We start from the raw sequence: 24,057 nt of genomic DNA, 5'->3' as shown, positions 1-24,057 counted from the left end.
TTAAACCTCAGGCCTCATACATGCTATGCCTTCACTCTGCTAATAAACTATAACCCCAGCACTTTTTCCCAATTTTATTTTGTTTTTATTTGTGTGTGGACATGTGCGTGCCATGTTCTTTCCTCTGTCTCTCCTCCCCTCCTCCCCCTGTATGTGTGTAGGTTAGAAAATGACTTGTAGAAGTCAGTTCTCCCCACCATGTGGGTCTCAGGGGTTGAATTTAAGCCATGAGGCTGGGCAGTGAGTGCCTTTATGTGAACCGTCACATCAGCACTCTACTTTCTACCCTTTAAGGGGTATCTCATGCTAAATTCAGATTTGAGGCTTTCCATGCTGTTTTCATTTATCATCCTATTAGGTAGCTTGGTCAATACACTTGTGTTTTCGTTATTCTGGGTATTGATTTTCGTATTCTGACTTTGTAAATCCTTTTTATTCCTGAAGATTCCATTAAAATGCCATTTGTTCTATGAATGGCTCTATGATCATCACTTAGAAAGCAGCCTCTTAAAAAAAATGTTTTACATGACTATAAAATTTATTAGTTTACTGCTTTGTGCAATAATCTTTGGAAGTTTTCTAGACTCTTACAACCATACCTTAGTATGTTACTCATTTGTTATAGTCAAAAATAATTAAAACAGCTTTATCTTTTGCGTTTCAGTTAACCTTTGTTCTAATCCTGAGGACAAGCTTCAGATCTATAGGGATAATTTTGAGAAGGCATACTTGGACTCAACAGAGCGATTTTATAGAACACAGGCACCCTCGTATTTACAACAAAATGGTGTGCAGAATTACATGAAATATGTAAGTCAGAATTTATTGCATTTTATAGTTTATCTAGTTTCCTGATATTCTTAAAATGATTGCTATTTTGCTTCTGGACAGGCAGATGCTAAATTAAAAGAAGAAGAAAAAAGAGCACTCCGTTACTTAGAAACAAGACGAGAATGTAACTCTGTTGAAGCAGTAAGTATTCAACTCTGCTGCATCAGTAAGCAATTGGTTTCCTTCTGGTGTAGCACAGGGGTGGCAAATGCAGACACTAATGACATTTCCTCTTTTGTTCTTTTCAAACTTATTTCATATGTTTGAGTGGTTTGCATTTGTGTATGTGCACTATATATATGGTACCTGTGGAGGTCAGATGAGGGTCGTGGGTCCCTGGAACTGATGCCTCGAATCTCTAAATCTTAAATCTATGAGCAGACAGTGTTCATAGCCATCTCTCCAGCTTCTCACACTTCTCTTTTTTATTTCTTTAACTGGTATTGATAATTGGTTATAATTTTCTTCTCCCTTGAAAAATACATCTGCAATGGTATCTTCTGAACTTTCTAGTCTTCACTATGTGCAATGTCCAGTATTTTAACTTTTTAAACTTTTTTTTTTGTTTTGTTATTTGAGACAGGGTTTCCCTGTGTAACAGTCCTAGCTGTCCTGGAACTAACTCTTGTAGACCAGGCTGGTCTCGAACACAGGGATTCAACTGCCTTTGCCTCCCAAGTGCTGGGATTAAAGGCATGTGCCACGACTGCCCGGCTCAGTATTTAATCTTTTATCATGCTCTTTAAGTATATCTAAAGATCAGTGGGATTTTACTCATGACCTTTTTTGAATTCTTCAATTTTGTGATAGTCATGCTAATTTTATTCTTGGAACAAACATCACACTGAGTAGAATCTTTCACCCTGTTTTTTCTTGGAGAAGGCTATATGGATTTTAGTAGTTAAAGTAATTTTGCTCCAAAGAAGTTGAGCTAATTTAGTGGTTGTTTAATAGAAACTTATAGCTAGGCTTGGGCTTATTCAGAAGTTAGGGCAATTGTATATTTTTAAACAGGTATTCCTTGGTCACAGTCATCCCTCATGGCCTGGTGAGGTGTCTCAGTGGGTTCAGTACTTGCTATGCAGGTGAGTTGTGCTGTTATAGAACAACCAAATCTAAAACCTTTGAAAAATATAAAATTGCCAATGAAAGGACAGAAAATGAAAGTCTCCTGACCTGAGTTCATTTTCCAAAATCCATGTAAAATGCCAGGTCCAGTGTGACACCTCTGTAATTACCCTACTCCTAAGACAATGATGGGATACAGGCAGGAGAATGGCTGGGAAGCTTTAGGGCCAGCTAGCCTGGAGTACAGTGCATGGACACAGAAACAAGGGACACTAGAGATACCGCAAGGTAGAAGAGCTGTCTTCTGAAAATTGTCCTCTGATCTTCACATTATGTCACAGACATACATAGACACACACAGACACAACTGTGAAATAGTCAAATTCGCTGTGATTCATAAATTATTAAATACACCTTAACCTTCAGTATTTCAGTATGCTAAAGGCCCTGGGTTAGTTGAGCATGGTGGTGCACGCCTTTAATCCCAGCTGGAAGGCAGAGGTAGGTGGATCCCTTGTGAGTTTGAGGCCAGCCGGGTCTACAGAGTGAGTTTCAGGACAGGCAGGGCTACTCAGAGAAACCCTGTCTCAAAAGAAGAAAAGATGTTGGGTTTGATCTCTATCAGCCAAAATTCCTACACCATACCTGGATGTACTCTTTTAGGACATTTTAAAAAGTCAATTCTAGTCCCCACTCCCTCTCCTCCTCCCATTCCTTCCACATCCACTCCTCAGATAGGGTAAGGTACATTGCTCTGGGGAAGATCCAAGGCCCTCCCTATATATCAAGGCTGAGCAAGGTATCCATCCAAAGAGAATGGGTTCCCAACAAGCCAGTACAAGCAGTAGGGATAAATCCTAGTGCCACTGCCAGTGGCCCTACAGTCTGTCCTGGCCATTCAACTGTCACCCACATTCAGAGGTTTACTTTGGACCCATGCTTGTTCCTTTCCTGTCTGGCTGGAGTTGGTGAGCTCCCATTAGTTCAGGTAAACTGGTTGTCCCCATCATAGTCTTGACTTCTTCAGGCAAAATATTCTTACACATTAAATAAATCACTGATGCTTTACCTCTTCATTTAGAACCATTTATTTAATCCAGCACTTGGAAGTCAGAGGTAGGTAGATCTCTTTGTAGACCAGGCTGGCCTCAAACTCACAGAGATCCGCCTTCCTCCTTTGCCTATATTTTATTTTATACCATAAGTTCGAGGACGAGCTTGGAATGTATGGATAGATCTGATTAGTAATTAGTAATATTCAGCAAGTGTCACTCTGGTCCAGTAAGGAATTTTTGTTCTTTTTGTAATTTGTCTTGCTTATTTTTTTCTTGGATTCATGTTAGTAATTTTTTATCTATATTTATGCATGTGTGTGTGTGTGTATATATATATATACACACATGCATATATATCCACATTTTTATGTATCCACATAAATCTATATGTGTGTATACATATGTATTAATACGTATATATATGGCTGGAGGACTTCTGACTGTTCTTCCAGAGGAACCAAGTTCAATTCCCAGTACTCACATGTCAGCTTACTACCTTCAGTTCCAGAAGATCTGATGCCTTTTTCTGAACTCCATGTGTAGCAGGCATGGGAGTGGTGCACAGATGTATATGCAAGTAAAACCCCCATGTACATCAACGTATATAAACGGTACTTGTTAGGAACATTTGAATGTTTCAGACTAGAAACTGCTTCAACAACCTGATTCCTTTCATTGAGATAGGTACAAAATTCTGTGCAGTTGGTATGGGTGTTTTGTCTGTATGTTTGTGTGTGTACCATGTGTGTACAGTGTTTGAGATCCCAGAAGAAAGTATCAGATACTCTAGGATTAGAATCACAGACTTTTGTAGCCCCTGTGTGGGTGTTGGGATTTGAACCCAGGACCTCAGCAACAGTAACAAGTGTTGAGCCATCTCTCCAGCCCAGGGGAAAATATGATTCGGAAGTCATCTTAGCAGATAACTACTTTAACTCCTCCTCTACCTCTTCATTAGTTACCTCTTCAGGATAGGCACCAGCTGTGTCTTGTCCTAGTGCTCAGGCATTACACAGTGGTTTGTAGAATGTATTACTAGTTTTTGAATTATGTGGAGTATTAGGATTCTGTAACGGCGTAAATGAATGCAGACAGATTGTATAAAAATACATACAGCTTTAATGGGGAAATAGACTTACAGAACCACCGTTCCTGGGGAGACCATGACAGCAGAAGGGGCTCACAGGCTCCCGCTAGCCCAATTTATAAGTAAACATTCGCCCGAGGCGAACACGCCCTCTAAGGGGCTGGGCTTATTCCTACAGGATTCTAATAGATTTCACCAGCTAGTAGGAGTTAGGTAAAGTTCACCCTTTTTTGAATTTTTGTATATTTTTTAGTTTTATTTATTTATTTCTTTTGAATTATATTTTAAAGAGAACCTCAGTTCTATAGTTTTACTTTAGTGTGGTTTATTTATTCATCCATATGTTAACAGTAAACCTGCATCAAGGTAGGTAAAGTATACTTTCAGTGTACTTTCTTTTTCTTACTGTTGAACCAATATAAGTATTCTGTAAAGGTTATTATTAACTGTTAATTGTTTTTGCTGTTTTTCAGCTCATGGAGTGCTGTGTAAATGCGCTGGTGACCTCATTTAAAGAGACTATTTTAGCAGAATGCCAAGGCATGATCAAACGAAATGAAACTGAAAGTAGGTAAAATCTCACGTCCAGACATAACCTCTTAAGAGAGTATCTTAAGCAAATCGCCTAATTAATTGCTGTTGGGTTGTTCTTAGAGACTGGGGTGGATTTCCTCCTGAATGTACTAACTCTTATTTGTTTTGGGAGGCTTTTGTCTTTTTCCTTTAAGGTAAACTGCTTTTAAAGGCTAGTATAAGTTGTAGAAATGGAGTATAGACTAGAACTGAGCTGCCAGGCACACGGCTTTAATCTTAGCATTTGGGAGGCAGAGGCAGGTGGATCTCTGAATTCAAGGCCAGCCTGGTCTACAAAGTGAGTTCCAGGACAGCCAGAACTGTTACACAGAGGAACCCTGTTTCACCCCCTACCCCCACTCTGCAACTGAGTATTTGACTTTTGTGTAGAAATTTGGTGGATTCTTAGAAACTAATAAAGATGGCTCAGTGGGCCTTGATGACCAGAGTTCAGCCTCCAGAGCCAGATGATGGAAGGAAAGAACTGACTACCACAAGTTGTCATCTGACTTTCACGTATTTAGGTTTCACTCAGGCATGTATGCATGTGTGCACGCACTCTAATAGCATAAAACTGTGTTAACAATGTTTATCCTGCTGAGAGGTGGTGGCACGTGCCTTTAATCTTAGATCTCTGAGTTCAAGGCCAGCCTGGTCTACAGAGTGAGTTCCCGGACAGCCAGGGATACACAGAGAAACCCTGTCTTGAACCCTCCGCCCCCCCAAGAAAACCACCCCACAAATCCAAAAATCTCTTTATTTTCCCCCACACAAAAATTAACGTTTTCTTAATTACGTTGTGTTTTGGGAAGTAGCAGGTATATATAAAGATGAAAATAATTACTCAGCATTACCACCCTGAACAAAACCACATTAAAATTTCTATGTGTACTGTTCAGATTGTCCTGTGTCTGTGTCTGGAGTCCAGTGCGTAGCCACTCTTAAAGGATGTATTTCAACTCACTTCAGTTCAAAACCCATTGAGTCTGGATACCATGTATCTGGGCAAGGCCAGGACTGCCATGCAGCTGAGAATGACTTTGACCAGTTACATCTGGTCCATACTGGTCCAAACTGGTCCAAACAGTTCATTTTGTGATCAGCACTGTAAAGTAAGGCGGTGTGAATGTCAGTTCAGTGCTTCATAAATTTTATACAGTTTTAGGTTAACTGATGCAAAATTATATAATTCTTGTTTTTAGTCCTTTTAACATTACACTTGCTTTATGAATAGTAGTCTTATGTGTAAATTTGTGTTCTCTCTCTCCCTCAAGATATATGATCTTACTTTGTACCTCAGGCTACCCCAGAACTTGCTTTAGCCTAGAGTGTCCATAAAATATCAGTCCTGTCTACCTCTACACCCAGCATCATTTTGTTTTTCTTAAAAAAATCTTTTTTCGTTTTTTGGAGGTCCAGTCAGGTTGCCTTGGCTATAAAAGATCGCTTTTAATTAGATTCTTAAAAGAAAATTACTTTCTTTTAAACAAATTATAGCCACAGGATACCCAATAGTATATTTCAAACTCCAAAGTAGCATTTCTACAGGATCTTGCTACTGAAGCCATAGCTCCGTGTAGTGCCGCACAGATGGGGAGGCATCAGTAGGCAGCTTTCTGTGAGTCTGAGGGGCAACCCGCACTACATAATAACAGCCAGGGTTACCTAGTGACCCCGGCATAAAACAAACGGCAAGAAAGAAATTTAATTTAATGTATAAAGTAATTCTGTGAATGTGTTGTGGTTTTTTTCAGAGTTACATTTGATGTTTTCGCTGATGGACAAAGTTCCTAATGGAATAGATCCAATGTTGAAGGATTTGGAGGAGCACATCATTAGTGCTGGCCTAGCAGACATGGTGGCAGCTGCTGAGACCATCACTACTGTAAGTTCCTTAGATGGCAGGAGTCGTGTATATCCAACATCACGTCTAAAGTTGTGGTTGAAACAGCAAAACAGTAATTTGAAATATTTTTCAGTTTTACTTTTAAGAAAAGAAATCTTCCCAATTTTAAAGCCTTAGTCTCTTTTAGAATAGTACTTTGTTGTTTCATATATTTTCCCTTTTAAAAGCTGAAATGCAAAACCTTTTTCCCAGGACTCCGAGAAGTACGTGGAGCAATTGCTTACTCTGTTTAATAGATTCAGCAAACTTGTCAAAGAAGCTTTTCAAGATGATCCTCGTTTCCTTACTGCAAGAGATAAGGTAGTGTTTCTCTGAGGACTTCTGTGTAAAAGTGCACGCAGCGAGCAGTGTCATGTTGCTAAGCTGAGAACTAGGAGTGTGGGCAGCAGCTCACTTACAGCAGTTTATTATTCAGTTCCTTCCAGTAAGCTGCAGGTACTTTGAGCTGGGATTCACGCAGTGAGCTGCTCCCTCCTTAGTTTTTCATGAGTGTTGCCCCTTTGTCTTGAAGGTTTCTGATATTTGAATTTTTATTCATCCTTTTAAGACCTTCCCTGCTCTACATCACTGTTCTCTATACCTCATCCCAAACAGAGTTATTTATTTTGAGGGGGAGTGAGGTTGTGCGTGCCAAGCCACATTTGAGTAGAGAAGTCAACAGACAACTTCCCAGAGATGTTTTTCTCAAAATGAGGGAGGGCATCAGGGTCAGTAGCTGCCTTTACCTGTGGGCCCCTCTGTGGCACACAGTTGATGCTTTCATCCTCTGGCCTTGGAGCTCCTGGAGTGGCTTTCAGATTGTCTTTGCTTTCCATGGAAGCATTCTCAGTGAAATGGGAGAACATATAATTTGTTGGGAATGGGCCTGAGTGTTCTCTAGAACTCTTAAAAGTAGAAGAGAGTTCCCACCACAGCACACATAAACTGTCTGTGCCTACCCCCACCCCAGTAGCGATAAAGTTTAAAGAAGTGCTGAGTCATTTAGATGGATGTACTAGTAAAAATAAAAGAGCATATACTTAATTTTGCAGCCTTCATCCAATTCCAGCACACACACACACAAAACCTGAGTAAACATCTGGTTCATGTTAAGTTGTTTCTTTGTATATTTTAAATATTAAATGTCATTCTATTTCAAATTGGGTTCTTTTTACAGGCATACAAAGCAGTTGTTAATGATGCTACCATATTTAAACTTGAATTACCTATGAAGCAGAAAGGGTAAGTTTCTACACTCTTTTTAAAAAATAATTCTTTGGGAGACACATTACTGGGGTGCTGGGTGATCAAGGTGCCTTGTTTCCCTGGTAAGTTTAGGCTTTTCTTAGGTTTGCTTTTAAGTTCTAATTGTTGGTATTATTTGTTATTGAGAAAAGGTCTGTGTCCCAGGATGCTCTCAAACCCCCTGTGTAGCCAAGGAGGAGCTTAAAAGACTGCTAATATTTCTGTCTCTTCTCCTGAGTGCTAGGATTACAGATTCAGGGCACCTAGCCTAGTTTGTTCTATGCTGAGAATTTAACCAAGGGCTTTTTTATGTGCTAAATACTCTACCAACTGAGCTACATCCTTTGACCTTAGATTTACAGCTGTTTGTGAGTCACTATGTGTGAGCTCACGATCAATCCTTTGGAAGAGCAGCCATTGCTCCTAACCACGGGACCACCTCTGAGCTCCATAACCTTTTTAATTTTTGAATTTGTTTTTTCACTGTGTAACCCTGGTTGACCTGGAACTTACTATGTAGATCAGGCTGGCCTGGTTACAGAAAGCTTCATTCTTCTACCAGCGCTAAGATTAAAGGCCTGGGCCACCACACCTGGCTTTCTTTGAATTTAAGAAAGTTTGTCTACAGAGACCCTTGTTTCCAGCCTTGAAGTGCTTCCGTGTTTTTCCTTGCTCGGTTTGGTTTTTGTTGTTGTTCTTAGAATATTTGCTACCTGCTGCTATTAGAACTCTTTTACCAAAATAATTGAATGTTTTGAATGTTGGAAATACATTTTGTTCAGAGTCTTTAGAATCTCTGCCTGTTTTCCCTTTATTAGTTACCCAAAGTGTTTTATCATAATGATATAAAAGGGGAAATGAATTTTAATGTGAATTTTGAATTTTGAATCTCCTTGGTAAAGCATGTCTACCAAATAGATAGCCCTGGGTTTGACCTCCAACTCAGAAGTGGGCAGGTGTAGTAAGAGAATGCATATACCATGAATGTGGAGCCTGGAAACGAGCTAGAGAAGGGAGGGATCAGCCAGAGCAGAGATAGGGAGTGGGCTATCTGTCAGAGTGAAGCCTGTATGTGGCCTGCCAGATGGCTAAAGTGGTGAAGATATTGGCTGCCAAGCCAGATAATCTGGGTTCAATCCCCGAAGCCCACATGATAGGTGAGAGTTGACTTCTGCAAATTCTCTCTCTGATTTTCACATACCCGCACACATAAATAGATTAATTAAATAAGTAAAAGAAACCCATTACTTTTTATACTAACTTAAATTTTTAATTTTAATTTAAAAAGAAAATAAATCACAGGACAGTTGCGGTATATGCCTTTAATCCCAGCACTAGGGAGGAAGAGACAGGCGGATCTCCGAGAGTTGGGGGCCAGCCTGGTCTAACAGAGTGAGTTCCAGGACAGCCAGGGATACACAGCTAAAACCTGTTTTGAAAAACAAAACACCAATAACAACAAAACTATTTCTTGTTGGTAAAGTGAATTGGTTTATACTAAGTAAAAATTAGAGAAAAATGGAAACTTGGAATTTGAACTAATCTATCTTGACACAACATCTAGTAGTTCTAAGTCTCGCCAGTTACTGGATAGAATCTACTACAGTTCATAGCTAAAAACTAGCATTTCATAGCAATGCTGGTGTGTGGTCTGTTCCTTTAATTCCTGAGGGTACAGGATCTTGAGTTTGAGGCCAATCTAGACTTTATAGAGCCTGCCTCAAACATAATGTAAGAAAAAATAATAATAATAAATCTTAAAAAATAAGTAATTCAAAAGGAAAAAGGCTTTATTGTGTTTTGTCAGTCCATCATGGCAGGGAGGTATAACATTAGCTTGCATCAAGACAGGAGGAAACATTGGGGTACTACCAGGAGTGGGCCAGGGAAGAGACAGCTGTCTGGACACCCACGCCTACCCCAGCCTGCTGCCCTACTGTGTCCAGTGAGGCCACCTAACAACAGCCTCTGAGACTTCACTATCTGACTTCATACCAGAGACTGGAAACAGTCTCACAGACAAATCCAGCAGGTGCTTTACTAACAGATGTTTCTCCGTGAAATCACATTGCCAACCAATATTAATTTACCACATAGAGTAAACCTGTAGTAGCATCCAGATTATATAGGACATTCATCTGTGAGGAGGAATGAAGCGCTTGATGGTAGGCCTAGGTGTCTGCTGAGAAGAGCTGAAACAATCAGATAAATGCTGGGAGAGCAGTTCTGATACTACAGAGCTACAGAAACAGATCAAGGAGCTTCCAGGGTCTCAGTTTCCCTGCTTTTCAAGAAATCTTGTTTGCCATAGGGCAATAGAGCTTTTGGTGGTCGTGCTAGCTTAGAGTGACAGGGTTTCTCTGTGTAGCCCTAGCTGTCCTGGTGCTCTCTCTGTAGACCAGGCTGGTCTTGTACTAAGTTTCACCTGCCTCCCAAGTGCTGGAATTAAAGGGGTGCGCCACCACCACCACCTACCTGACACTTCTTAAATGTAGTGATAAACCAGTTGAAGACTGATTCTTAGCATAACGGCAGTATAGGTTGAATCAGCTCAGTTTATACTTTGATCAGTGATCAGCTCTTCCCATTGCAGACCAAAGGGTGAACCCACTGTTAACATATGTCCTGTTGTTTGTGTCTCCATGGTGCCCATTGACAGCTCATCACCAGTGCTTTGGAGATGAAGAAAAATCATTTTAGAATCAGATGCTCAGCTGATCATGATATTGTAGTAAAAAACTGCTTTTGTGTTTTTAGAGTGGGGTTGAAAACCCAGCCTGAATCGAAGTGCCCTGAGTTGCTCGCCAATTACTGTGACATGTTGTTAAGGAAAACACCATTAAGCAAAAAACTAACCTCTGAAGAGATTGAAGCAAAACTTAAAGAAGTGGTAAGTATATATATTTTATGTTGTTATATAAACAGTGCATGTTTGCCTGCAGGCCAGCAGAGGGCACCATATTTTACTATAGATGGTTGTGAGCCACCATGTGGTTGCTAACAATTGAACTCGACCTTTGGGAGAAAAGTCAGTGCTCTTAACCTCTGAGCCATCTCTCCAGCCCCAGAAGTGATGTTTTTAATCAGTATTTTTTTAAAATCATTTAAGACTTATTTCCTGTAAGGAGAAACTGTTGTATCAAAATCAATGTTCTACTCCAACAAAGTATGGAGATGTTACATGGAGGTCTTTATAAATTCATCTAGGAAAACACGTCAAGGTAAGGCATATAGTCCTGAGCACATTCAATAAGTCTAACTAGGAAAGAAATATAGCAGGCATGCTTTGGGGCATACTTATAGCCAAGGCATAAAGCATATGTTTGAAGGATTAAAATGAGACATAGGAATGCTTGGAACCTCTTCAGCTTCTGTCTTTAGAATGCCATCCAGGAATGGGCATGTGTGTGTTTCTCTAGAAGTTTTAGCAGTGCCAGTAAGGAGAGGATGAGGATTCCCTTCCAAGGCAGCATTGTCCTCCTGTGAAGGAAGAAATAGATATTTTGCTATATTTTATGTTCTTAAATAAACTAACTTAACTTTGGCTTAATGGATTTAGAAGTGCATGCTCTGCAAGCAGGACCTGAATTTGGAACCTCAACGCTCATGTAAAAAAGCCAAAAGCTGAGGGGCTGGAGAGATGGCTTAGTCATTAAGAGCATTGGCTGCTCTGCCAAAGGACCTGGATCCAATTCCTAGCGTCCACATGGCAGCTCACAGATGTCTGTGACTCCAGTTTCCAGAGCACTGAACACCAATGTACATAAAGTAAATATAAAATACAACTAAAGCCAAAAGCTGATTGTGGAGATGAGCAACAGTAACCTAGCACTGGGGGTAAGCATTCGGCATAAAACAGGTGGATTCTAAGGCCTTCTGAGTAGCCTTGTTGAGTCCATGAGAAACTCTGTCCCAGAAAATAAGAGGGGCTGGAGAGATGGCTCAGTAGTAAGGAGCACTGGCTGTTCTTACAGAGGACCAAGTTTTCAGCCGTCTGTAACTCTAGTTCTAAAAGATCTAATATCCTCTTCAGGCCTCCACAGGCTCTGTATGCCTGTGGGACATGCAGGAACACCCATACACAGAAAATAAATAAATTTTAGAAAAGTACAGAGAAATAGTGGAAAGTTCCAGGTGCCAGATGTCAACCTGGCCTCCATATTGCACACATGTGCATATAACACAAAGAAATAAGTATTTATCTGTAAACAAAAGCTTTACAGTGTTACACTTTCATAAGGTATTTAGTTGTACCTAAAATTTTTTGTTCAATAGCTTCCTGAAAATACCATTTATTGTGTGTTCATACCCTTTCCCAGGTGTGGTCTCTTGCCCATGATGTATGATGTTGGAGATTCAGGTGGGCCTGTATGTGTTAGACAGACACTATACCATTTAGCTCTCCAGCCTTGTGCTTTTTAAGAATGGTTCTCTCTAATGTAGGTGGTTTACCTTAGCTCATTATCAGCCTGCCTTTGTCTCCTGAGTACTGGAGTTTTAACACTTCTGGCTCTGTCTTGATGCAGTAGGTGATTTTTTTTTTTAATTTTATTTATTTATTTATTATGTGTACAATATTCTGTCTTGTGTGTATGGCTGAAGGCCAGAAGAGGGCACCAGACCTCTTTACAGATGGTTGTGAGCCACCATGTGGTTGCCGGGAATTGAACTCAGGACCTTTGGTAGAGCAGGCAATGCTCTTAACCACTGAGCCATCTCTCCAGCCCATTAGTAGGTGATTTTTTTTCCCCCAAAGACAGGGTTTCTCTGCAGCATTAGAACCTGTCCTGGAACTCGCTCTGTAGACAGGCTGGCCTCGAACCCACAGATACCCCGCCTGTCTCTGCCTCTTACTGGGATTAAAGGCATGTGCCACCACCACCTGGCGCATTAGGTCGGTTTCTGTTAAAGAACAAAAAAGCAAGTGGAGCTTTTTTTTCACTCCTTTTTGTGAGAGCCTAAGATACATGGGGACAAGTGAGAGTATAGGAAAGTTAGTTGTTGTTTTGTCGTTGGGGTCCTCCTCGTTGTTTGTGAGTGAAATGATTGCCCAGGAGTGCAGAGGTGGGATCAGACAGAAAGGCCTAGAAAGATGATTGGTATCACAAAAAAAAGAAGAGAATACGATGAGTTTTCCCATAATGTATTCTTATCATGCATATATAAAATCTGAAAAACTTAGTAGTAGGAACTAAAAGATTAACTGGTTAAAGTCTGAAATATACAGCCAGGCTTGTAGCAGGTGGACCTCTGAGTTTGAGTCTAGCCTAGTCTACAGAGTGAGTTGAGTTGCAGGACATCAGGACTACATAGAGAACCTGTCTTGTCTTAAAAAAAAAAAAAGTTTCAAATTTGTTAACTTTGTATTATAGGAATTAATAGGCCTCTGTTTATGTTTTTGTAAATCTCCACATCTTGGCTATTGGGGAATACAGGAAGGTCTACATGACACAAATGGCTGAGAACATAAGAATTTAAAATAACTTTGTCTTTTGTTCAGCTCTTGGTACTTAAATATGTACAAAATAAGGATGTCTTTATGAGGTATCACAAAGCTCATCTTACCCGACGTCTCATACTGGACATCTCTGCTGATAGTGAGATTGAAGAAAACATGGTGGAGTGGCTAAGAGTAAGTACAGCCATTTCTTCACGTTTTCTGGGGGTGCGGTGGGGAGCAGGCATCAGAGGTAAGGATATGCTTGCAGGAGTCTGCTTTCTCTTTCTACCTTTGGGTCCCAGGGATTGAATCAGATGATCAGGTCCTTCTGAAAGCACTTTTGCCTGATTGGCCATCTCAATTGCCTAAAAGTAGTTTTTTTTTTTTTTTGGTGTTTTGTTTTTGTTTTTAATGTCTTTTTTTAATATATATATAGCACATGATTCACATGTGTAGTAAAATAATGTGTTTTTGTATCACTAGTAGTATCAATTAGATTCATTTTATAAGAATATATGATCAAATATATAATATTGATCTAGTAAGGTGATTTTTCTGAAGTTTTAAGCCTGCTTTTTTTTTTTAAATATTTATTTATATTAATTATGTCAGTGTATATGCCTGCAGGCCAGAAGAGGGCACCAGACCCCATTACAGATGGTTGTGAGCCACCATGTGGTTGCTGGGAATTGAACTCAGGACCTTTGGAAGAGCAGACAATGCTCTTAACCTCTGAGCCATCTCTCCAGCCCAAGCCTGCTTTATTTTTGCTGTTGAGCTTCCATTCTCACTCTTTCCGTTTTAACTGAATTCATTTAAGCAGTATCCAGGGTGAAATGACCAACTCTTAACATGTCTTTGGTACTAGATACTTGGAACTATAGAAATATTTATAAATAAATTGCAGCCACTGTGTAGCGTGGCAGTGATGAGGCACACCTTTAATCCAGCACTTGGCAGGCAGAAGCAGGTGGATCTCTGTGAGTTTGAGGCCCACCTGGTTTACAAAAGTTAGTTACAAGACAGGCTCCAAAGCTATAGAGAAACCCTTATTTTTTGCCTTGGGAAAAAAAAACCAATAAATAAATAAAATTGCAGCCGCTCTGATTTTATGAAAGGCTGGGAGTGGTGATACATGCCTTTGTGTCAAGAAATGGAGGCTTAGAGGATCATTATCCTCTAATCTATCAAAGCCACCCTCTGGGTTTGTTTTCTTTTTTAGGTTATTGATGAAGTCTAGGCCCTTAGGATGCTCTGACTCAGCTGTACTGATGTCCTTCTGTCAGTCTTTGTCCTGCTTTTCTGATTGAGCTGTTAAAGGTGTCATCCAGAGTTGAGCTGAGTTGGGAGCTGATTTTGTTCACATTGCAGTAACTGAGATCCATGCATCCTGGAATTTTACAAAGCAAAGACTGTCTAAAACTATCCTGTTTATTTTCTAAGAATCAAATGTAATAGATATTACATTATATTCTGATAAAGAGAAGAGAATGTTTTATTACAGCATAGGGATGAAGCTCAGTACTAGAGAACTTGCTTAGCATGCATTAGGCCCTGGATTCAGTCCCCAGAACCTCAAATAATAAACAAGATTTTTCTTTTTTCTAAACAAGTTTTTTTCCCCCGTGGCCGGAGAGATGACTCAGTGGTTAAGAGCAGTAGCTGCTCCTCCAGAAAGCCCAGTTTCAATTCCCAGCACCCACATGGCGGCTCAAAACTGCTTTAACTCCAGTTCCAGAGGATTCAAGACCCTCACACAGACATATGTTCAGGCAAAACACCAATGCATATGAAAAAATATAAAGATTTATCAAGTGTGGTAATTTGGAAAAAAAGAAGGAAAAAAAAGATTATAAGTTTTTTCCTATTGCTATGTCAAATTATATGGTTATTGTCTTTCTGTCTTTGGTTTTTGTAGGAAGTTGGTATGCCAGCAGATTATGTGAACAAGCTCGCCAGAATGTTCCAGGACATTAAAGTATCTGAAGACTTGAATCAAGCTTTTAAGGAAATGCACAAAAATAATAAGTTGGCATTACCAGGTATTATTTATAATTAAATGGAAGTGTGTGTTTAAGCTTAATAAAAGAGTATCTTCTTCAGTTATTTAAAGGCCAACCTGGTCTACAGAGTGGATTCCAGGACAGACTTGGAAGCTTTACACAGAAAAACCCTGTCTCAAAAAAACAAAAAAACAAAAATTAATAATGGAAGGAAGGAAAGAAGGAGGGAGGGAGGGCTGGCTGGAGAGCTGCAGAGATGGCTCAGAGATTAAGAGCACTGGCTGTTCTTTCAGGGTCCTGAGTTCAATTCCCAGCACCCACATGGTGGCTCACAACCATCTATAATGAGATTTAGTGCACTCTTTTGCTGTGCAGGCATACATGCAGGCAGAACACAATAAATAAATCTTTTTTAAAAAAAGAAAGAAAAAAGTAAATATCAAAAGATTTTTATAAAATCCATCTCAGAGCTGCTTATCAAAATATGGTCTATGAATACTTATCTCAAAATATAAAAAGGACCCTTTTAACAAAAGCTTCATCCTTGTTTTTATTCTGTAAAATTACTTGTTAAGCCTGGCTGTGGTGACCCCTGTCTTTAATCCCCAGCATTGGGAGGCATAGGCAGGTGAATCTCAAATGAGTTCGAGGCCAGCCTGGTCTACAAAGTGAGTTCCAGAATAGTGGGGACTGTTATATAGAGAAACACTGTTTTGAAAACCAAAGCAAATTTTTTTTTTAACTTGTCCAACTATTTATAATTTCTGATTTTCTTACCTGCAGCTGATTCAGTTAATATAAAGATTCTGAATGCTGGTGCCTGGTCTAGAAGCTCTGAGAAAGTCTTTGTCTCACTTCCTACTGAACTGGAGGATTTGATACCTGAGGTAGAAGAATTTTATAAAAAAAATCATAGTGGTAGAAAATTACATTGGCATCATCTCATGTCAAATGGAATTGTAAGTACATGGGCTATCATTTGGGTGCTGGCAGGAGTTATCTAAGGGCTGGAGGGATGGCTCAGTGGTTCAGTTCCCAGTGACTCCCAACTATCTGGAACTCCAGTCCCAGAGAGCTGATGCCCTCTTTTGTCCTCTACAGATACTGCACATGTGTGGCGTGTAGGCATGTATACAAGCAAAACATACACATTTGCAAAATTATAGTAATTTTTTTTTGTTTTTTTTCAAGACAGGGTTTGTTTGTAGTTTTGGAGCCTGTCCTGGATCTAGCTCTTGTAGACCAGGCTGGCCTTGAACTCAGAGCCTCTGCCTCCCTAGTGCTCTGGGGTTAAAGGCCTGTGCCACCACCGCCTAGTAAAAGTAAATGTTGTTGTAAGATAAAAGACAAAAAAAAATGTTAAGAACAAAAATAGTGGCTCTGTCCCTAGTTTTAGGTACACAGTTTTCAAGTTTCAGTGACTTGGGCTATAGAATCATTTTTTAAAAGGTTTATTTATGTATTAAGTATTTATTTATGCATATGAGTGATATTTGCATGTATGCCTGTGAGATAGAAGAGGGCATCAGATCCCATTATAGGTGGTTGAGAGTTACCATGTGGGTGTTGGGAATTGAACCCGTGTCCTGAAAGGGCATCCAGTGCTCTAAACCACTGAGCTATTTCTTGAGCCCTTTACTGTAGAATTTTATCTGATCCCTAACTCTGTCAGCCTGCAAAAAGGAAGGGAAAGGAGGAGGTAGATATTTTTATCAGTTTCTACTTGAAACACATTGGACAGAATGAAGTCACATGACCTCATTGAAGCTGGTAGATGGGTTAGAGGTCTTCTAAAATTTATTAACTATTAGGAAGGAAGAATGGGTCTTGGAAGAAAATTAGCAACCTATTTTTCCCTAGTCTGTCATGTACATATTACTAGATACTGGAGCAAGCTTCATGAAGAAATTACTTATTATTAAAGCCTCATTATCTGTTACAGATAACATTTAAGAATGAAGTAGGTCAGTATGATTTGGAAGTAACCACATTTCAGTTGGCTGTGTTGTTTGCATGGAACCAAAGGCCCAGAGAGAAGATAAGCTTTGAAAATTTAAAGCTTGCAACGGAACTCCCTGATGCTGAACTCAGAAGGACTTTATGGGTTTGTCTGATCTTCTGTTTGTCGTGTTAGATAGTTGAGAATATGTGAATCACTTGTGTAACTATAATTTTTTTTTTTTGGTTTTTCGAGACAGGGTTTCTCTGGTTTTGGCTTTGAACTCACAGAGATCCGCCTGCCTCTGCCTCCCAAGTGCTGGGATTAAAGGTGTGCGCCACCACCACCCGGCGTGTAACTAGAATTTTGGTGCTGAGAGTTAGATTCAGTGCCTTCCATACATTAGGCATGCATTCTACCACTGAAGCCATTGTAAAAAAAATTTTTGGGGGGTGTGATTTAGGGGTTTTTGAGACAGGGTTTGTCTTTGTAGCTTTGACTGTAGTACATGCTCTTTGAACTCAGCCTGACTCTGTCTTCCCAGTGCTAGGACTAAAAGGCATGTGCCTCCACCCCACGGCTTTCTATTTTTTCCACTGTAAATTTTTTAATTCATAACACTCTGAATATGACTTTCAACTAAAAAAAATGCACAATATTGAGGAATCTATCGTTAAAAAGAAAGGAAGAAAGAAAGAAAAGAAAATTACCAAAGTAGAAAAGAACCTGAGAAAGAAAAGAGGGAGAGATTGAGTTACTTCGTTTTGGTTGATTTGTTTTAGTTCTTCTTGATTATAATTGCATTTCATGCTTACTCTATAATTCAAATTCTAGAATAAACTAATGGAAATATCCCTCGCAGACAGGGTTCTATTGACCGACCAGTTTTTGACTCACTACACGTAGTAAAAGAACATTTATCACATTCTAGTACCAAATCTTTTCTCTCCTTTTTATAATCCATTTACTTTGCATGCACATAAAGCTGTTATGTTAAAGTTTGGCTTGCAGGTTTGTCTAGAAGTCATTGTTGCCTGTGTTGTAGAGTTGATCTTAGCACTCCTTATAACTTACTATGCTAATTGTATTTTTTTCCTCATAGTCTTTAGTAGCTTTTCCCAAGCTCAAACGGCAAGTTTTGTTGTACGAACCTCAAGTCAACTCCCCCAAAGACTTCACAGAAGGGACCCTCTTCTCCGTGAACCAGGAATTCAGCCTAATGTGAGGTTCATGTTGGTTGATTTAAAATAAATGTACCATGCTGAATTTTAGTGCTTTGATTTTATTAAAATAATCATTTGACTTATGTGATGTTAAAAGCATTAACTGAATATTATACCTGAGCCCCCATAACAAGCCTGGGTGGGGTTGCTTAAAGGAAAGATTTATGTCGTGATTGTTACTAAACCCTTTAAGCTGCACTGGATGTTAATTTTTAGAATAATTCTAACTTCTAACATTGTACTGTAATAAAATGTTTAACACTTTCATATTTTTTGCAGAAAAAATGCAAAAGTTCAGAAAAGGGGAAAAATAAATTTGATTGGACGCTTGCAGCTCACTACAGAAAGAATGAGAGAAGAAGAAAATGAAGGGATAGTTCAACTAAGAATATTAAGAACCCAGGTTTGTATAGGGAGAAAAGTTTCAAAGCTTTGAAAATTTGTTTTCAAAAGTTAGGTGTGGTGGTATATTCTTTCAACCTCAGCCCCTGAATTAATAACCATATAAGTTATTTATTTGTAAAGGAGAGCTAATGTGCATTTGACTGGAATTTAAAAATTAATCTAATTCTTTAGTGCTACCAGAAATACACCTAAAGTTTGGAGGCTTCCAGTAAATTCTAATATATTCTTTGGGTAATGCTTTGGCTTTTAGTTTTGTCTCCTTTTGATTGTAACTGAATTAATGTATCTCAGCAGCAACTTACAATTTATAGAACTTAAAGTTGTAAAAATATGATGATTTCTGAACATACTCATTACTAGGAAGGTGAGACACTCAGTGGGTAAAGATATTTGATACCAAGCTGACAGCTTGCTCCATCCCTTGTGGTAGAAGGAGAGAACCAATTCTTGGGAAAGTTGTCCTCTGGCCTCCATGCAAAAAACAAAAACAAAAAACATGGCACACCCACACACATAGACCGCAAGAGAAATTAATACAATATAATATGAAAAAGATATAGTTGAACATGTAGTAGTTGAATATGCCCTACACATCTTCTCCCATGTAGTTTATATAACCTAGATCATCATAACACCTAATACAGTATAAATGCTGTGTTCCTAGTCGCCATACTATGTTTAGGGAATGTTGTCTAGGTTTGTATGATTAATACTAACACAGCTATCATAGGCCTAATTACACTTTAGTTGTTTGATTTTTTTAGATTGGGATTGAAGGTATGTGTCACCACAACTAGCTCATGATTACATTTTTCATTTGTAGTATGGAACTCATAGATACAAAGAACCAGCTATATCTCTTCACATTTCCTTTATAGAAATATTCTAGTCTGCACTAAGACTCTATGTTGCTTTAGTTGACTAAGGAAAGCTAAAAGATAATGGTAATTGCAGTAGGTCACACCTTGTCGGTAACAGTCATTGTCGAGCTCTGTGTAGTTTCAAAATCACCAAGAACATGTTGATAAAATATTACTTTGAAAAATGTTGATCCCTTAGAAACATTAAAACATATAAAACATGTAATTAAATCAGTAAAACTGAAAACAGAATCTGTGGTAAACATTAATGGCACTCTCTTAGTCTAGTTTTCAAGACACGCACCCGTGGTTCACATCTATTATACAAAGGGATACCTGAATACTAGAGGCAAATGAATCTAAGGGGATTCTTGATGTTTTTCATTTTGTTCATTTATTTCTCTGTGTGTGTGCATATATAGGTCAGAGCACGACTTTTAAAAATTGATTCAATTTTCCACCTTGTTGGTCCCTAGCAGGGGTGGATCTCAGGTCATCATGCTTGGGAGCAAATAAGTGTCTTTACCCTCTGAGCTGTGAGCTGTCTCCTCAGCATCTCCCACATAGTGGTTCACAACCGTCTGTAACTACACTTCCAGAGAAGCCAGTGCCCTTCGCCAGCCTGTCAGGCTTCAGCCATGTAGACAAACACCCAAACACATTTTAATCTTTAAAAATGGTTAGAGAGATTATAGGTAATATTGGCTCTCTTCACTTTTCAAATCTTTGTAATAAGTGTAATGAAAAAAATCATAGTAAATATCCAAGTGAGTACCTACCTACCAGTTGTGCAGTTGGGTTGGTGTTAGAAGATAATGTAGGAAAAGTTACTGATTTCTTTACTCAAACAAGTTTAATGTATTAATGTACTTTCATTTTCATTTTTCTCTTAGGAAGCCATCATACAAATAATGAAAATGAGGAAGAAAATTAGCAATGCTCAGCTGCAGACTGAATTAGTAGAAATTTTGAAAAACATGTTCTTACCACAGAAGAAAATGATCAAAGAGCAGATTGAATGGCTGATCGAGCACAAGTACATCAGGAGGGACGAGGCCGACATCAACACGTTCATATACATGGCGTAGCTGAGCACTGTGCCTCTGTTCGCGCAGATCCTGGAGCACCTGGACAGAAAGCTGTCCCAGTTTGAGCTGGAAGAAGGTTTATTTGGACTTTGATTACATAAATATTAAACTCTCTGCCTTACCTTACAAACGACTGTATTTTGCCAGTCACATTAGTTAGCATGACGGCATTCATTCCCTTCATGTTGCACACTCTTTAACAGCATGCTGTTTCGTGGAGAAGATTGCATTCATGGAGAGCGCCCATTGTGAACTTCAAAGTCAGTTCAGTTTTACCAACCAGGAGAAGTAATGTTTTGGAAGGGTGAGGGTGGGGTTCTTGTTGTTTCTTTTCCCCCCTTTTTCCTTTTCAAAGGAATAGACTTGCACAAGGAAGGATATCAGATATTGCACTGAAAAAGGCTTTTAATCTTTTTTTTTTAATGCAATTAAAGCTAGAGGTAGCACTCTTAGCTTCTTGATGAAAAGAGTGAAATTGTCAACACCATGTTGGGAAAGGGCAGGTGTACTTGAGAAGACGAAGATGTAATATTATCAAGTTGTTTGTTAAACACTGCTTGCAGTTTGATAACTGGATTTAAATGGTGACCAGAAAATGGTATTAAATATTTCTATCTTACAATCCTGATTGTCATTAAGCAGGAGATTGTTGTTTTAGTTGTTTGTTGTTAAATGATAAGGATTTGGGGTTTTCTTTCTAAGTCTTGTATGGTTGGAGAGCTTGTTTGAAAATATGAAGATTATAATGAATGTTGCTTCATTTGTTAAATTTATGAGTATAGGTAAGTCATTGATTGCATAATCAGAACCACAAAGCAAAAATGTTAAGTGTGTTACTAATACACTTAATCCTTATACACGTAATATCTATTATGCTGTGTCTAAATTTATTGAAAACTGCAGAAATATGCTCTGATACAGAACCGTGAGAAAATTGCTTTCTAAATCTGTAACAAAATTATTTGGTGTTTTGAAAGTGTTGTGATTAGGGATTTACCACCTCAGTTTTCTGGAAAGGCATTCTCTGATAAAAAGTAATTATTATCTGCACCTATGAGGAAGAGAGGGCGAGATTAAGCCTGAGACCAGAGAAGCACTCAGAGTTGTTAGTCTTGGGTTTTTTTTTTTTTTTTTGGAGACAGTTTCTCTGTACCTTTGGTGCCTGTCCTGGAGCTCACTCTGTAGACCAGGCTGGCCTTGAACTCACTGTCTCTGCCTTCCGAGTGCTGGGATTAAAGGCGTGCGCTACCACCGCCTGGCCAGAGCTGTTAGTCTTAACATGAGCAGTAACCTTGCCAAATATGTACATATATATTTATATATTTTAAAAATAAACATTTTTAAAATGTTCAGAGGGCAACACTTACCTTGCTTCTCTCAGTTAATCTGGAGCGGTGACTCAGGACTTCATAGTGCAGTGAGTGGGAAGTTAGAAATTGAGGACTTGAGCAACTGAAGAGAGAATTATTCCCCATCAGGAACAGTGGCTCCGTGTGGATTTTTACTCATTATGGTGCACGTTTCAAGTTTTCTAATTATTTTATAACCTTTGATGTTAAGTAATATTTTGAAATATGGTTTTGAAGCTAGCAGAAATTGGAGTGTTGAGAAGCGTACAGTATTATATCACCACAGTGTGCTGTGGACCTGCCTGCAGCCTCAGCAGCTGTGGCCCCTTCCTGGAAGGAAGAGGAATCTATGTCAGACATTTAAGGTTATGCTAATTATCGTCAAATGTCTGTTGTGATACTCATAGGAAGTTGGAAGTGCACGTGTGCTTACCGTCTCCCCTGCTGCTCTGAGGAGCCGTGGCTAGAGCAGGTGTGAAGAGCGGCTCAGTGCCTGCTGCTTCCGCGTCGTGGATGGCAGCTACCATCGGCGCATCCAGAGTTCAAAGAGATAGTTTTATAATGACTGTGGCCCTTCTATTTAATAGTTTGGTGTTGGCAGATTTTCATGTCCCAATACCAGAATGCCAAAGGAGGAAACAATCAAGGGAAAAATTTTAGGCCATTTCTTAATGTTTAAGATTTGTCATTTTAAACCATAATTTTTCTTAGAACATCTTTGAAATTTCTAATCGCTTTGGTCATTTAAGAATGAGAGCTGTGATGTTTTGGTTTATAAAGGCAAACTTAATGCAAAGTGGGTAACACTAAATCCATAGCAAAGTTTTTTATTAAATTTTATAAATTTTTTAATAGTTAATTATGTCCTAATTGTATTTTGGGGAAATGAACAGCAGTAAATACCACAGACTTAAAAGTTTTCATTCTTTTTTTAAAATATATATACAAAAGTGTAACTACTTTTTGGTGTTTATCAAAACTGTTTAGTTGACAAGGTGCCTATTGCCTATACCATTGTTGAGATTTTTGTTAAATGTTTTATCAATAGATTTGCTAATTAAAAATTCTGAAACAGATCTTAACCAGGAGTTTTCTGAAGGTTCAGAATCACCCTTACTGTTCCCTATCTGACCTCTCTCTTCTCCCTGCAGACTTTACTCTTGCTGTCTGAGCAGGGCCAAGTATTGCACAGGTAAGGGGAAGAAAAACCCCACCTCTCCCACCACCAAAGAGCCATTTTTAAATGAATAGTGTAGCAGGCTCAGAGTTTTGAGTACTTCCATCTATAAATGGTAACCTCATGCCAGCTCATGGCCAGATTAAGGAGACAGGAAACAGATTCACATGCTGGAAAATGTGGAACACACTTTCCGCTCACAGTTAGACACATGTTAGACCATCGTTGTTCTAACAATTTTATAAGGATCCTCAAATTCTGAAGTCGCCCAGTTTTTACAATTACTGGAGGGGGTCCCTGAGTTTATCAACCTGTTCATTTAAATCTCTTGCTCTTACTTTGTGCATAAATATTAAAGTCTCCAAAAAATGAAATGTTATCATTCTTATTTTTACTGTTCATTAAATTGAATATGATATCATTAGCCCTGCTCCAAGGGCAAATTTTTAAAATTCAGTCTAGGTGAAATACTTGCTAGTTTACAGAAAGATTTGCTATCATGAAGTCAAGCTGGCTCTTCTGTTTTCATGTGAATGACTGGGCTGCTGTCACCAGTTCTCCCAAGTCACAGTCCTGAAAGAAACATTAGAGCATTCCTGTCACCTACACTCCGTGTGGTCTGGAGTTCCTGAGGTCTAGCTTATCCTCACGATGTGTACAGTTCAGGATGTGCACCACTACATACTGAGATGACACTAGTTTTACACGGAGCAGCTTCTGTATGCAGCAAGCTGAAATATTTTGAACTGCTTACATTTGGATTTTATTTTTAAGTTGTATAATTTATTTTCTTGCAAAAATAAAAGTGTAATATAAATGCTTTCATCCA

General features: G+C 38.9%; 1 protein-coding gene across 2 annotated transcripts in view; it reads left to right on the top strand.

The window, feature by feature from the left end:
• The window catches only part of Cul5 (cullin 5), a 46,310-nt gene extending 22,253 nt beyond the window's left edge, over positions 1-24,057 (top strand). For both annotated transcript variants that reach the window (XM_041638501.1, XM_041638503.1), the window contains 14 exons: positions 665-810; positions 892-972; positions 4,515-4,608; positions 6,369-6,499; positions 6,713-6,820; positions 7,677-7,741; positions 10,502-10,634; positions 13,245-13,376; positions 15,103-15,226; positions 15,971-16,146; positions 17,130-17,291; positions 18,229-18,347; positions 18,629-18,752; positions 20,508-24,057. In XM_041638501.1, coding sequence (XP_041494435.1) covers positions 665-810; positions 892-972; positions 4,515-4,608; positions 6,369-6,499; positions 6,713-6,820; positions 7,677-7,741; positions 10,502-10,634; positions 13,245-13,376; positions 15,103-15,226; positions 15,971-16,146; positions 17,130-17,291; positions 18,229-18,347; positions 18,629-18,752; positions 20,508-20,702 — 1,790 coding nt within the window. In that variant the 3' untranslated portion in view covers positions 20,703-24,057. The remainder of the gene's footprint in view (positions 1-664; positions 811-891; positions 973-4,514; positions 4,609-6,368; positions 6,500-6,712; positions 6,821-7,676; positions 7,742-10,501; positions 10,635-13,244; positions 13,377-15,102; positions 15,227-15,970; positions 16,147-17,129; positions 17,292-18,228; positions 18,348-18,628; positions 18,753-20,507) is intronic.

The sequence above is a fragment of the Microtus oregoni genome, unplaced genomic scaffold (assembly GCF_018167655.1).
Source record: "Microtus oregoni isolate MIOR12 unplaced genomic scaffold, Mior012 000055F_ref0000237, whole genome shotgun sequence".
NCBI classification, from domain to species: domain Eukaryota; kingdom Metazoa; phylum Chordata; class Mammalia; order Rodentia; family Cricetidae; genus Microtus; species Microtus oregoni.
Note: the sequence above shows the minus strand (reverse complement) of the source record. Positions and strands in the feature narration are given on the sequence as shown.